This window comes from Podarcis melisellensis (genome assembly GCF_964234715.1).
Source record: "Podarcis melisellensis genome assembly, chromosome: 6".
Lineage (NCBI taxonomy): Eukaryota > Metazoa > Chordata > Lepidosauria > Squamata > Lacertidae > Podarcis > Podarcis melisellensis.
In genome coordinates this window covers 33,455,932-33,471,734 of record NC_138538.1, presented here as the reverse complement: position 1 = coordinate 33,471,734, position 15,803 = coordinate 33,455,932, and the positions used below count along the sequence as shown (strand labels likewise).

Sequence of the window (15,803 nt, the reverse complement as noted above, 5' to 3'; positions counted from 1 at the left end):
TTTTTCATGCCCTGCTTCTTGTGTGTTAAAGGTAACCGTCAGGGCTATTCTATTTCCCGAACAAATTGGAAATCAGTTATACGCACCAATGAGGTAACTGGCAGACACCTGAACTTACATACCAGCGCTTGACCCTGAAACACATGCAACAATAATAAGACAGGAGGTGCTTCTGGGTATGCGCAGAGTATCTTCCCTTCCCTTCTTCACCACTAAATAAATCACAGCTACTTCTCTCTAACCTACAGAAAATCTACAGAAATGGGCATGACTTGCAGGCACTTCTTTCATTTCGGCAATTAAGCACACCCTACGGATGGTGACAGCAGCCACAGAATTAAAAGACGCCTGCTTTTTGGGAGAAAAGCAATGACAAACCTAGACAGCATCTTAAAAAGCAGAGACATCACCTTGCCAACAAAGGTCCGTATAGTTAAAGCTATGGTTTTCCCAGTAGTGATGTATGGAAGTGAGAGATGGACCATAAAGAAGGCTGATCACCGAAGAATTGATGCTTTTGAATTCTGGTGCTGGAGGAGACTCTTGAGAGTCCCATGGACTGCAAGAAGATCAAACCTATCCATTCTGAAGGAAATCAGCCCTGAGTGCTCACTGAAAGGACAGATCCTGAAGCTGAGGCTCCAATACTTTGGCCACCTCATGAGAAGAGAAGACTCCCTGGAAAAGACCCTGATGTTGGGAAAGATTGAGGGCACAAGGAGAAGGGGACGACAGAGGACAAGATGGTTGGACAGTGTTCTCGAAGCTACCAGCATGAGTTTGACCAAACTGCGGGAGGCAGTGGAAGACAGGAGTGCCTGGCGTGCTCTGGTCCATGGGGTCACAAAGAGTCGGACACGACTAAACGACAACAGAAACAACAACATGGCACATCTATATATAATAGGATAAGGGACAGAGGATGACCAGGGGCATGCAGAACAGGCTTCTGCTGAATGCTAGTGGGCAGAGCATTTCTAAGCATGGAGTTGCAACAAGATAACCCAGATAACCTATTCAAGCACTTATATGAGCAGGATAAGAAGCCCCTTGTTCTTCTCAGATAGCTTCCACTGTAAACCTAGAGCTGTCACCTTTTAACCTTGCAGTTTATGGACAGTCCAGCCATTCATTGTACCATAACACCAGCATAGCTATGACATCAGGTGGCATTGTTCAATTATGGGGGTTTATCAGCAGGTTTGATATTATTAAATCTGGACTTCATCAGGATTGGGAGTTTCTTTCTGAATGTGTTAAATAAAGTCCCTATGGCAGCGAATGGGTGGCGATTGCTACGTTTGCACAAATTTTGGCTGTGCACAGAAACATGAAAGATCTACTGATGCTTCTTGATTTTCTGGCAGCTTGACTTTATTGCTTTACTTCTCTACACTCCCTACCAGTCTGTAGCTGTATGTGTGTGTGCAGGCCTGCCAAATGATACAGCTGACCAGTGGGCCACAAAAATAATAATAAAAAAATCTTATACCATGATCACAGTGCAATCCTGTACACATCCATGCAGAGGTGAATCCTATTTAGAAGAACAGAATCATAGAACTGTTCAGTTGGAAGGGACTATGAGGCTCAACTAGTCCAACCCACTGCAATCTTTTTGCCCAAAGCGGGTTTTGAACCCATGACCAGGAGATTCAGAGTCTTGCGCTCTACTGACGGAGCTATCCTGCAGGCTCAATGGGACTTATTTGCAGATAGGCGTATATAGAATTGCTGCATAGCTCTGTAAGTCTTCAAAAGTATCATGAGAGTATCTGTTGTTACTGAAACAGCCTACAAGAATTGTGAATGGGTAGCAACTCAATGTATGCCCCTGTTTAGATCAGCCGTGAAAGTTATGAAAGATGGCAAAGGCGCTGGCACTTCTGCAGACAGGCATGCGAACACTAGAGCCATGGCTATATATAACCAGTTCAGCCTTTGGCTACTTGCCCTCCTTACCGCTGGCTGTTTGTTTATATTTGCTGACATCTTGTCTCATACCCAGATGGCAGGTGGATAGATTCTGCAGGGATCAAATAGTTTGGTTTCTATGGTGCTGCTTAGATGCATTTCCTGCCAGCCTGACTCCTGCGCTGTAAATTTAGCACAAAAGCAATGTGGAATTTCAGCCCACCTGGCTGGGGCCTGCACCTTGCGCCACGGCACACGCTGGAGCTGTTAGCACAGCTGCCTGCCTGTTGCTGAGGGGACGGAGTCGGTGGATGGAAAAGATGAGCAGTGACCTGGCTTTGAGAGGGAGGCCAGGGGAGGGATCCTTCCAAGAGGGCAGGGGAGGCCTGCTTGTGGGTAGAGTTGGGATTCTGCACGACAGGCGCAAGCCAGCTCAGTGGAAAGTACAGGACTGTAATTACCAATGATTATAAAGTCAAAAATACTGCAGATCCAGGAAAATCCCTCCATAAACAAGCTGTAGACAGGAAGGAGAGGTATCCAGCCAGGAGTTCCAAATGGCCATGTGAATACTGGATAGGCCAATCTCAGCGGCAGCAGCAACTAACTTCACATTTTAAACCCCACGTGCCTGATTCTCGCAGCACTCCCCTTCCCTTGGATAACCCAGCCTTTCAGTCTTCAGTTTACAGGGGTTGCCCAACATGCCCTTCAAGGAAAATAGCTAAACCTGCTTATATTAAACAAACGAAGGCTTTTTACTATATTAACAGTGGGCAAGCCTTTTCCATACTGGCTGTAAAATGTGTGTTTCCCGCAAAAGTTTTGCAATGCACATTTATAGCACATCTCAACATTCAGTATTCAGCCAGCGTGTGAGAGCCAGTTTCTGAGCAAATCAGGCTGTATTGTTCCTGATAAAATAGGCACTGTTAGCAAATTCAGTACATATCAATTCCTGTGTACAATGAGTTGTATAGTTGAAATTAATGTTGCTCCAGATTCTGCTACAAGCCCTGGTTCTCTAGGTAAAACTGGAGGAGACCTGACTAACCATGTAATTTACAAACTTCCGCTTAGGTTTTAAGCATGTTGATTCAAGGCAACGTCATGGTTCAACATGGAAACACAGGACTCATTTTCTTGCTGGAGAATGTCTGCCCTTTTGGATTAAAGCAGGGGTGGAAAACTTGTGGTCCCTCCAGACACTGCTGGACTACAACTCCCATCATCCCTGACTATTGGCCATCATCCCTGACTATTGGCCAGCCACTGACTGGGGCTGATGGGAGGTGGAATCCTCAATGGCTGCAGGTTCCCCATACCTGAATCTAAGGGGAAGAACTGAAAGTCACATTGCGGAGAGCAAAGTTGTGCAAAGGTGCTTCCAACTTCAGCTCCTTTTCATCCAAAAAAGCGGCCACAGCCAGAATCTACACCTCACATGAGGTTGAGTCCCAGATTAGAGCTTAGTTTCTGAGGTTTGTTTCAGGGAAGCCAGCACCACTGCAAAGAGAATCTCCCACAAAAGCATTCTGCTGTGTTCTTAATGGAAAGAGAAGGTACTTGCACTTTGGAAGCAAGTGTCTCTTCCGCTGCCCAGCACCCACCCGCAGATGATGGATGCCCAAAGAAGGCAATGAAGCACTGGCTTTGGACCGATCTCATTGGAGGCGCCTAGCTGTCCAAAGCCAAAGAAGATCTGTACGGTTGCCAACGTAAACAAGCGAGGGAGAGGGATATTTAATGTAACTGAACAGATTTACATCTCCCTGTCACATTGATTATCTGAATCCCTCTCTTCCGCCAGGCTCCTGAGCAGCTGCCCCGGCGAAGAGAACAAACACAAAACCACAAAACCCTCTCATGCTGGAAAACTACAGCTGCCAGCTTTAATGGACCTGAGAACACCACACAGAGCTCTTCCAGAGGAGCATGCCTTCGTGAAAGGTACTGCTGAATCCGAAACCAGGAGAATGGCTCTGAATGCCGCAACGCAAAGGGTTAGAACACGAGAAGAAACTCTTACCAGGAAAGTGTGCTGCCCCCATCTGATTCTTCACTCCGCTTGCACTTTTATCCCGTGAACCACTTTTACAGCCTTTGTCTTTCCTACATGATGTGCCCAAGACTACTGGAACACCCTTGACAGTACAGCATGTCAACAACAGTTCAAAGTTACTGGGGTAACACCAGTGTAGATGGCCTTCCCATGGGTTTCATCCACCCATGAGTTATGGAGCTGTCCTTGGTGCCGTACTGTTAACATGACAACTCTAGAACCAGCGATCAGGATCAATAACCAGCACAAAAGTTTTAATCTAAATTGTAAACTAATCTAATCTACTTTAAGGCCTTGGGCCAGCCACACTTATCTGGGCATCTAGGAACATCATCATCGAATGCCCTAGTTGTACTGTGGAATTGCAAGGGTAATTTTACATAATTGTTTTTGACAGAGAAAAGTTCACATGTGCAATGATGCTTTTTTGCCAAATGTCCACCAGTTGGTGTGCTATTGAACAGCATCCTATAAGCCAATTTTTATTATTTTCCACAGCACAATTAAATGGGGATCTAACAACATAGGTTCATAGGAAGCTGTCTCATACTGAGTCAAAGCAATGAGTCTACACTGACTGGAAGGAACTCTCCAGCATTTCAAAGAATGTTTCTCCTAGAGATTATGGGAGTCAAACCTGGAAAGTGCTGGAATGAGACCCCTGGAAATGAGAAGGGGTCAATTTCCTCCACGAGCGTAAATCATCCCATGGATGAGCTCATTGCAGGTGCAAGTTCAGCAAACCCAGTTGCTATGGTGACGGCCTAGTGCCCTCACTATATCTGTGGTTAATGCATGTTAGCTCCGTGCTGTCAGTCTGGTTAATCTGACCGATAGTCATTGTTACTTGTCCAACATTACATATTGAATAGCTGAACTTACAGTGGTACCTTGGTTTACAACCATAATCCATTCTGGAGGTCTGTTTGTAAACCAAAACAGGCTGTAACCCAAGGCGCAGTTTCGCGAATGGGGCCTCCAAAAAAAAATTGTTCGTAATCCTCCCCCCCCCAAAATTGGGTTGTAATCCTAAAAAAGGTTGCAAACCGGGACACACACTTCTGGGTTTGACGTGTTTGTAATCCAAAAAATATGCAAACCAAGATGTATGCAAACCAAGGTACCACTGTATTTATAGTGATGGCGATACTTTGTACTTTGTATAAATCTGTAGCTGCAAAAACCTACAAGCTGTATATATCTACTTCCAGAACTGTTTTACTGAGTCTTATCTTCTGCAACCTTTCTCTGCTTCTGCGTGATGATTGCTACTGGGAGCAACTTCTACTGTGTGGGCATCTGACCAGGAAGCAGATACTCTACCACATAAGACACACTATTACTGTCTCTGTGCCGGACTAAATATATCAGACCCATTTGAAAAGTACCATTTCCCATCTGAGAAGCATGACTGCTTGTTTACCTACTGAGTCCTTTACAAAGGCAGTTGGGCACTCTATAAATCAAAACGCCGTTCTTTGTTTTTAAATATATCTTTATTTTCTTGTTGCAAAATTGCACACATATAAATAATATAACATGACTAACAAAAAATGGGTCGGGGGGGGCAGAGGAGCCAACTCGAAAGGGCGGAGGTCCCTTTTGTTCCTCCAATACTTGAGGGGGCCTCCCCCCCATGTTAATGGGCATTGCCATTCAAATGGTGTGCATATCAGTGGGGGCTTACCTGCCCCCCCCAATATTTTATTCAAGTTGGCCCCCCTGCTGGAGGGGAAAATGTCTTCCTTTTTTCTAACTACTCTGACTCTTCTATACCCTTCATGAATGGGTATTCTACCAAAAGTAACAGAAATTCTGAAAAGATTATATCTCTTTCTGTACTCTGGTTTCTCTTTAGATTGTATAATTTTTTTCTTTCCCTCTTCCTACTGAGAAATCTTATCAAAATTGAACTGGCAACACTCCCTTGGGGAATGCCATACCCATTTCAATTTGTCAGGCGCCCGCTCTTACTGCTTTTGGGAGACAGCTGAAAACCTCTCTAAAGTTTAATGGAATATGATTTTATTGCTGATTTTCACTGCCACTGTTGCAATAAAAATCTCTTTTATTATTTAGGGGGGCTTTTATCCGGTTTTAAATTTTTATCACTTTATTGTTTTAATATGTCCTCAGCTACCTCCAGAGTCTCTGACTGAGGGACATGAAAAAAAAGTAGTTTAATAAGGAATAGTAACTGAGAAACATGGGCATTCGACTTGATAACATTGTGACCTAAAGGCCTCCAACGGGATAAAACTTAAAATAATAAGTTTGTTACTTCCCCAATCCTGGGTATCTTTTCCTACTTATTTTTCTTTTGATATCCATTTATTTAAGCAACAGCATATATTTCGATAACATACAACAATGAAGTATCAAAGAAAAGATACTGAATGGAAATGAAGATGAAACATACACATATACAAAATATGAATTTGTGTTGTGTTGTTCACAATCCCTGGAAATATATTAATGATATTATTGGTGTTGGGGGCTAGTAACATTAAAAAAAATGTTTTATTTATAAATATCAGGATATTGTTCTCAAGGTCTTATGTCATTGTCAGTTAAAGTTAAAAAGTTTTTAAGAATTCCAAATAGCATTTTTCACAGGAGGCATTTGAAAATTGTTATAATCATTATATATATATATACACATATAATTGAAAATGAATCTTGTTTTGCTTGTCCTCTAATACACCATATTTTTTGAGCAAAAATTTCAGCAGGAGCTGAACCAGATCTGACCATACCATAAATACTGATTCACTGTACCACACTGAATGCTACTGCCAAGCTCCTGTGAAACTGGAGGGAATTTTATTCAAACTGCAATATGCTTCCTAGCTGCAAAGCTAGGAAATGATCCACTTGTTTACATTAACAGATCCATGGGACATAGGACAAATATAAGAACCTCTAGGATTATCTGAAGGTTAGTTCAAATGAGCATGGTCTGCCTCAAATTCCCATAGCAAATGTTACTTGAAACACAGCTCTCTCCCCCCCCCCCCCCGCTTACACATCGAGGTCAGATTTGGGATGTACTAACAAAGGGGTCAGCAAACATTTTCAGCAGGGGGCTGGTCTACTGTCCCTCAGACCTTGTGGGGGGCCAGACTATTTTTTTTTTGGGGGGGGGATGAACGTATTCCTATGCCCCACAAATAACCCAGAGGTGCATTTTGAATAAAAGGACACATTCTACTCAAGTAAAAACACGCTGATTCCCGGACTGTCCGCGGGCCGGATTTAGAAGGCGATTGGGCCAGATTAGTTTGCCTATCCATGTACTAACAGACACATAAGGGTGTGGGACCAAAATATCAACAGAAATGCAGGCTAACAGCATAACCCTAAAGATGTCTGCTCAAAAGCAAGTAAGAAGGAGTTCAGTGGGGCCTACTCCTAGGTAGGTGGGTATGTGATTGAAGCCTTAAACTCGTTTTATATAGGGGGAAGTGGGGCAGATTGATACAGATAAATTTAATTTCATATTTCATGTAACAAAAAATGAGTCAAATAATAAAATAATAAAACATTTGGCTTGATGCATGGCATAACTAATCAATATTATAATAGGAATCAAAAGAACCAATAAAGTTAGAAGATAGTGAGAATGTAATGACTTCAGTAAAAAAAGGGGGGGGTTGTATCATTCTGCCCCACCTACGAGGCACTTTGATACATTGGATGGGGCACTTTGATACAAAGTGTAAATTGTATGAGAATAGTAATTATTTGCAAAAAATTAATGAAAAACCTATTTTTATTGTGAGAGATAATAATCAGCCTTACAATTTGTTACTTAAAATCTAAATTACGTATCAAAACTAACAGTGTTTCACACATATCATAGACTTTATGGCAAGTTTTCTTAACAAAACATCAAAACTTATATTAATCTTTCCTCAAACACCTATCCATTAAAAAAAACTTTGCAAAAACTTAAAAAGTATAAGAACTCACATTAGTTAGTAAAAAAACAGTGATTTAAACAAAATGCTTATAAAAATAAGATAATTACTTAACATTTAGCTTCTATTGCACATTATATCCACTTAAGTCAATAGAAAAAGTATAAAGAGATGATGTTCGAGTTGTGCCCTTTGGGAAATTTGCTTTTGGCAACAGCAAAACAACATCCTTGAAATCAACACTTGCCTTATCTTCTACAACGGGGAAGACAAACATACAAGATCCTGTTTTTTTCCTGAGATATGACACTTGATATTCAGTCATATTATATTTAGAAATGACTTTGGCCACATAGTAAACAACAGTTTTTTCCGTTTCAAATTTAATGAGTTTAGAGATTTCATGCAAACTTGTATATTGGGGCACTATTGTACACTAGTGGGGCACTTTTATATGTATCAATGTTCCCCGTGTCTTAGTGTATCAAAGTGCCCCAACAGACATTTTCAAAAATACTAACAACTATTAATAAAACCACAGAACTTATTTAAAAATCATGTGTAATCCTGATTACTGAGTGGAATAACTTACCTTCGGTATTTTAAAATCTTAACTACGTAAATGACGTAAAACAGTGTTGGAACACTTTTACATTTCACGTAATTTTTTAGCTAGCCGTGCTAAAAACACACCTACCCTCATCAAACGCCAACGGCTAGCGGGTGGCACAGTCGCAACTGTTGTACTCACACATGTATAGACACGTTTTAGTGATGTCACGACACAAATAACATTTCTCGATATTGAAATATTGTTGGTATATCAATGTGCCCCGTGCATCAATGTGCCCTGCCTCCCCCCTACCTGGTGAAAAGGAGCCCTACATTAATTTGTGCATTTCTCAGATTGTCATTTTTATTTCCCATACTTACTCCCAAAACAAGAGCACAGGGTGGCTAACAACATAAAACAATGCATCAAAACACCAAATAAATACTCATCAATAACAATAGCAGCAGATAATACTGTCACAACACCAGTCATTCAGGTTTTCAAATTGTGTTGTTGAACTAGAGTGGGGACAACCTGATTTCACAGGTAAGGTGCCAACACCAAGAATGCCCTGTCATGTGCAACAAACCTCACCGCCACCACCCGTGGAACCACAAGCAGGGCCTCTCCTGTTGACTGCATTAACAGTCCAGCTTGGAAGGCATTTAGATTCTTGGATGAATTAACAGTTCCATGAAGAAAGATTTTCTAATGAATCCAGTTCTTATTTCCCCCTTTGACTAAAACCTTGCTGAACAATTGTATCCCCAAGGGGATACAAAATGGGTGCCAATCACTCTACATTCTGGCTTGTGTACTTCTTCAGGTCTGATGGTTCTTTGTGCTTGAAACACCGGGCTCTGGGCCAGCTCCTCACTCTGTGAGATACACTTAAAGCTCTCAGGAGAGATGTCAGCCCTTGGGAGGAATAACAGAGGCTCTGTGATACTTCAGCCTTGTCACAAGTTCAGCTTTGCCAGTATTTCTCTTGCCCTGACAGTTAACACAGCCAGCCAGGCAAGCAAGCTTGTGCTTTCCTTCCTTCCTACACATGTGGGACTGGATAAGGATGAAACAAGCGTGAACAATAAAATTTTGTCACAAGATCCACATCAAATGGAAAAAACCCTAAAATAACTGAATTCAAATGCCTTTTTGGCACAGCCCACGTATTGTGACTGTGCTTTCTGGATGTTACCCATGTGGATCACTTCACATTCAAATCCACAATGTAAGACACGGGGTCTCTGCATGGATTCCCCTTGCCTTGGCAATCCATTGGATGGATATGCTAATTAGCAAACGAATGCCAGTTTACTAGCTTGTCTTTCCCCTCCTTCTCTGTTCAAAAAGCTGCCCATCTTTTATTGGCTTGAACACAGCAGGGACATTCTTTTCCTTAAAGTTATTTGTGGGGGTTTTTTAATAGAAAAATTAATCAACTGTTTAAAAGTTTAAAAAACTCCAACAGGTCCTTCCAATCTCAGTCAAACAGAGCTCAACTTAGGAATCGCCCCACACTTCTGCTTATCCTAGAAAACAGAGGCCCAAGTGGTTTTCTGTTTGTCCCCCACTTTCTAGGCATGGGTCTGAGAGGTTGTGCCTTTGTGCTGCTTCTTCCCCCTAGAAAACCAGCTCTTTGGTGCTAAACTGGAACAAACAGCAATCCGCAGAAAACCCAATTGCCCATTGTTCTGATTCAGCGCCAAAGCATGGGTTTTCCTGGGGGGAAGTGGAGGGTCGAACAGAGGTGGGGATAAGCCCATAGTCACCATATGCTACAAATGGGGTGAGGAGAAAGATAACAGTTCCTTCCTCCCGAGTCTGACCTTTGGTTAATCCTAAAATGCAGTAAGAAACTGAGGACCTAATTTTACACAGCCTAATTTCATGTGGGGAAAATGGGAGGGGAAATCTGACAAAGTAAAGAGCAATAGAAAGTGAAGAAGTGAAAAAAAAAAACCCTGTCAGAAATGAGCCTGGAACTTACCCATGTACACTGAACTTACCCATGTACACTGAACTTACCCATGTAAATGTATTCTGGAGAGGTCTTGTCAGTCGCTAAATCTCTTAATACGTTTCCAAACCGCAGCCATAGCCCAAACGCGACGACAGCTGAGCCTGCCAACTGCAAAAGCAAAACGAAATTCAAAAGGTTAATAGCTAAAGGAAGGGTTGGTGAGCACAGAAAATCTGCAAACAACTGCTTATTTCTCCTTGGAAACTCCAGAGCAGATGATTCCAAATTCACATGCTACACTACAGTATAAAGATTGCTATTGGCATTTACACACATTTGTCTCTGTCCAAAACTCTTAACATTCCTGTGCTAACAAGGATGAATACAGACATTTTGATGTATAACCTCATAAATGCTCTCAGGTTTGTTTGCTTTTTTTCATTTAGACTCTAAACTTTTCTCATTAACTGAACTCAGGGGAAACTAGTTGTGCCTGTGTTATGGCAGAAGCTGGCTGTGCACGATACCGGTTGGTTAAAAACTGGTGACATCCCTAGCCCACTCCCTCCTTATTCCTAAAGCAGCATTCAAACATGTAAATATGATGTACATGTTTTGTTTTTGTTATGATTTGTTTTTGTTTTTGTTAAAAAACAACACAGGGGAAACTACATTTAATTCAATAAATGTATCCACAGTGCTTTAAAAATAAATAAATTGAACAACTCAGCTGAAGCATGGCACAGGAAGGGCAAGGCAGACAAATAAATCAGTGTTGTTGGCCAGTATGCCTGTTAAATTTGCCACCTTAGAAGCAGGAATCCAGACATGAGATGTCAAATAAAGAATTGTGGTAAATTCTGATTTGCATGCATATATGTTTGTACACATCCCTAGGCTACACATAGAAAATAATCTGACAGTTCCTTTACATGCGCTCATATTTTGACATCCATTTAGTGAGGAGTTGCATTTTCTCTGGCCATGGAACATGAGATGATTGTCTCTCTGCATGATGCTTGCATACGTTGCTTTATAAATATCCCATTCATGTTGCCTTCAAGAAAAGCTCTTTTTCCTTGGGCAAGGAACCAAAAGTTAAGTCACTTCATCTTGAACTAAGTGATGTTACCAAACACTTAACTGCTCTAGTTCATCACTAGAATGGCAGACCCACAAACACATTACCTAAAAGGCAGGTACTAACCCTAGAATATAATTTATTTCAGGCCAGAATAATTCAGGATGGTTTCCCTAACTATGGAGGTGATGGCTTCCCTTCAATCCAGAGTTTTGGTGTCAGCTGGCCAGTCAGTTGTCAATCGCTCCTTTAAGAGGGAGAAAATGTCTACTGAAACATACAGTGTGGAGGGAAGGCAATCTCTTTGCTAGGGAAGTTCAGGTCCTCAAACAATCACAAAGTCGAGAGGGAGAGAGAAAGAAAGAAAGAAAGAAAGAAAGAAAGAGTATGCCTCCTCCAACGAAGCTGAAGGGAGAGGAGGCCAGGGTGCAGGCTGAGGAAGCAACCCTGTTTTCCTTCATGGAAGAGAGAAAGAGACAATAGCCAGCACTTTTGCAAGGCCACACAACACAGAGCTTTGTGTTGCTGTGCGATTTGCAGCTGCAGCTGAGGAACACCCGCCTCACAACTCTGTACTCATTTGCACTGTAGTAGAGTTGAACCTCATTCGTGTGAGGGAAGGGTGAAAATGGAACAACTGCAAGAGAGTGACATTGAATACTACCCATCTGGTTTGTTCCGAATGCCACCCAGAATATCCTGGTTGCAAACCTAAATTCTCTCAAAACACTACTATTTGTAACACTCCACTAATATTATTTCTAACAATGTGCCAGTATTTGTCACACTGCACTAAGGTCCTTTCAAACTCTACACTGAGACACTGCTCTAAGGTAAAGGTAAAGGTACCCCTGCCCGTACGGGCCAGTCTTGCCAGACTCTGGGGTTGTGCGCCCATCTCACTCAAGAGGCCAGGGGCCAGCGCTGTCCGAAGACACTTCCGGGTCACGTGGCCAGCGTGACATCGCTGCTCTGGCGAGCCAGAGCTGCACACGGAAACACCGTTTACCTTCCCGCTAGAAAGCGGTCCCTATTTATCTACTTGCACCCGGAGGTGCTTTCGAACTGCTAGGTTGGCAGGCGCTGGGACCGAGCAGCGGGAGCGCACCCCGCCGCGGGGATTCGAACCGCCGACCTTTCGATCAGCAAGCCCTAGGTGCTGAGGCTTTAACACACTGCTCTACTGTAGGGTAAAAGAGACAGTGACATCTCAAAGGTGCAAGTTATGCTATCTTTCAGGGAACCCTTGCCACGGAAAGCTGCAGACGAGATCTTGTCAATATGCTGCTTACAAGCTCTGCCTTTGCCAAACTGCTGAAAAGGTCCTCAGACTTCACAGGGAGAATGAGTGGCTTATTCAGAGTGTGAGCTGCCTTTCACTTAACTACTCCACCAACAAAGGCCCGCACAGGAGCCTAGCAAGGAAAACACAAGCAGTCCCTTTAAGTGGGACTGGCTGTCAAAACCCATCACTGAGATGCAGCTCCATCAGTCACAACGGATCCCTTCTCCCGCTTTCAGCAAGGCCCTTTCCTTCCAGGAACGCTCAGGCGGAAGGGGACTCTTTGCTAAAAGATTCAGGTCAATACAATCAAACGGAGACCATCCAAAAATAGTTAGAAAGCTGAAAAGGCATCTTCATTTCCCAGGCATTCATACATTCCAATTGTCCCTAGTTACCATGGGCAGTAGGTACTAATTTCTGGGACCTGTCTGTCCTTGGTAAAAACACTATTTTCATTGTGGTGATAGTTTGTCTTTTTGTGAGATGCTGGGAACACTTTTAAACTGCTTGCCCACATGTTTGCTAAAATTCTTAAGGATGCCCTGCGTTCCTTCGAATCCTCTCCTTACTGAACAACCTAAACAGTTAGTAAATATTGCTGAACATGTTGCAGATATTAAACACACACATACCCCAATAGTCTGATCTGTAGTAAAGCTGAAAATTTGGTTAAACACAAGTGAAACCTGTAGCAAAATTTTATAGTGTGGAATGCTGTGATCCAGGATTCCAGTCACTCGATTCCATTCTCCCTGCCCCCATTTTCTTCTCTGCTCCCCCACACTCAGTGTGCTGCAGCCATTGAGCATGCACAGTCCACATTGGTCTGGTCCCCCTACCCTTAATCTCCCCTCTAAATATTTGTTCTACTTGGTAAACTTGGAGTTCCGACAGGTCTGCCCCTACCTCCCTCTTGCCTGTGGGTGGTGCCATTTTGAGCAATGGAACTTCCAGACTGAAGACCAGAAATAGAGGGAATGAGTCTGAAACTCAAAAAAGGAAAAAGAAGAAAAAAGAAAACAGTTGTGGTCAGTTTATGAACACATCCTGTTTCAGCAGCAGCAGCAGCAGCTTTTGCAGAGTAAATGAGTCAGAAAAGAAGGCGTGTTTGTGTGCTCCCCTCGCCCGCCTTTTAGGCAGTGGTCCTCAGTGTAAGAATCATCCTTTTATGCACAAATAAGCATCTGCTGTATCTGCGAAAAACTGGAAGGTACTGTATGTGAATGGGCGGAGCAAATTTCAGTTACAGGAAATGCAGCCACCTAGTCTGAGGAAGATGGAGAAAGCTCTTGCTCCTTCCCAGAAACCACATAGAAAGGTAAAACAGAGGACTGGAAAGGAGGTTAACCGAAGCTTATTGGTGTCTTGTAAAATTTGCATTTATTTGCAAATATACAGGCTGAGCATAAGTAGAGGCACAGCTGAAACATCAGACTATCAAAAACTATTGCTCCATGTCATATTACGAGAGACCAACAGACAGTATATCAAACTGCTATTCACTTTCAAAGCACAAGGCCAGCTCTCCGTTGCTGGCAGATGGGCAGGTAGCTATTTATTTGCATTTATTAAAAGCATGTCTACACTGCCTTTCATTTATAAGAAATACCAAGGCAGCGTACTGAACACCCGCCGCAATGAAATGAAAGATTTTTTTTTAAGGGGGGGGGAGAGATGTGAGGCCACACAGTGCTGCTGACACAGCAGGTACACACTCTTGCAACACTTGCATTCAGTACAGCCCCTTCACACACCAGATAAACATGCAGAGAGTAGAGAGCTAGGCAAGGGCCATAATGGCTCCAAAAGAATTGGTCCAAAAGTATGGCAACAACAGAAGCGGCTCTGTGCCTCAACTGTCTATTAGAAAGACAAAAGGCAAGAGACAAAAAGTAAAAGACAAAAAGAAAGACAAAAAGCAGACTGGACAGCTGAGAGGCAGAGCCGTGTCTGATTTCTGCTGGGATCCAAAGCTGTGGCTATGGGAGAAGCAAGACCTGTTGGGGTGTTAATGCTGTGAGCCCCTACATCTTATTGTATATATGAGTAAATAAACTGTATATCATAAAGACGCCACAGTCTCCACTGTCCCTCATTCCAAGGAAACCGAACCTTGGGTAAGCACCTGGAACCCCTGGAATCTCACACCGTTCAGAGATTGGGATGGCGTGCAACAGAATACACTGACTGGCTGTGGCTCCTAGGCTTTTAGAAAGGGGATTTCCCCCTGTCCTACTGGCAAATGCTGTAAACTGAACCCAGAACCTTTCACATGTAAAGCAGATGCTGCTGCTATTATTATTATTATTAGAATTTATATACCGCCCTATACCCCGGGGTCTCAGGGTGGTTCACAGAATAAAATCAAGATGAAAAACCACAAAATACCTAATAAAAACAACAACTGCCCCCCCCATTTTTTTAAAAAGGGCATAGGATGTAAATTGGATCAACCAAAGGGCTGGTTAAAAAGGAATGTTTTTGCCTGGCACCTAAAGGTGTATAATGAAGGCGCCAGGCGAACTTCCCTGGGGAGAGCATTCCATAGATGGGGAGCCACTGCAGAGAAGGCCCGTTCTCATGTTGCCACCCCCTGGACCACTCGAACGCCTCTTACCACTGACCCATGGCCCTTTGCTAAATGATCACATTGTACTGCTTCTTTCTCCACTCCCTATGTATGGGATAAATATTCAGGAGAGATCTGGAACATTTACTTTTAACAGTGCAGCAGTACTTCTTTTACCTTTGCCGGTAACCTAATTTGCCACACCCACTATTGCATCTTTGCCACGGGTGGATTTCCCATTCTGAGGAGTATATACAAAACCATTAGCAGAAGTAAGGGGTTGCCATAAAATACGATGCAGCACTCTGCGTAGGATAAGCCTTAGTAGTGCCTGCCTCAATACCTCCTGGCTTTTTTTGAACAATAATCTACCCAAGCTAACAAACAGTGTGGTTCCAGGAAGCGACTTGCTTAAAGCAGACAGAAATTGCCAATGGCAAAGAAATCCCTTTACAT

At 42.8% G+C, this 15,803-nt stretch overlaps 1 protein-coding gene across 1 annotated transcript in view; it reads right to left on the bottom strand.

The window, feature by feature from the left end:
- Positions 1-15,803, bottom strand: part of TSPAN2 (tetraspanin 2) — a 57,496-nt gene that overhangs the window by 22,853 nt on the left and 18,840 nt on the right. The window contains exon 2 of the mRNA XM_081914480.1: positions 10,478-10,580. Within this exon, the coding sequence (XP_081770606.1) occupies positions 10,478-10,580 (103 nt within the window). The remainder of the gene's footprint in view (positions 1-10,477; positions 10,581-15,803) is intronic.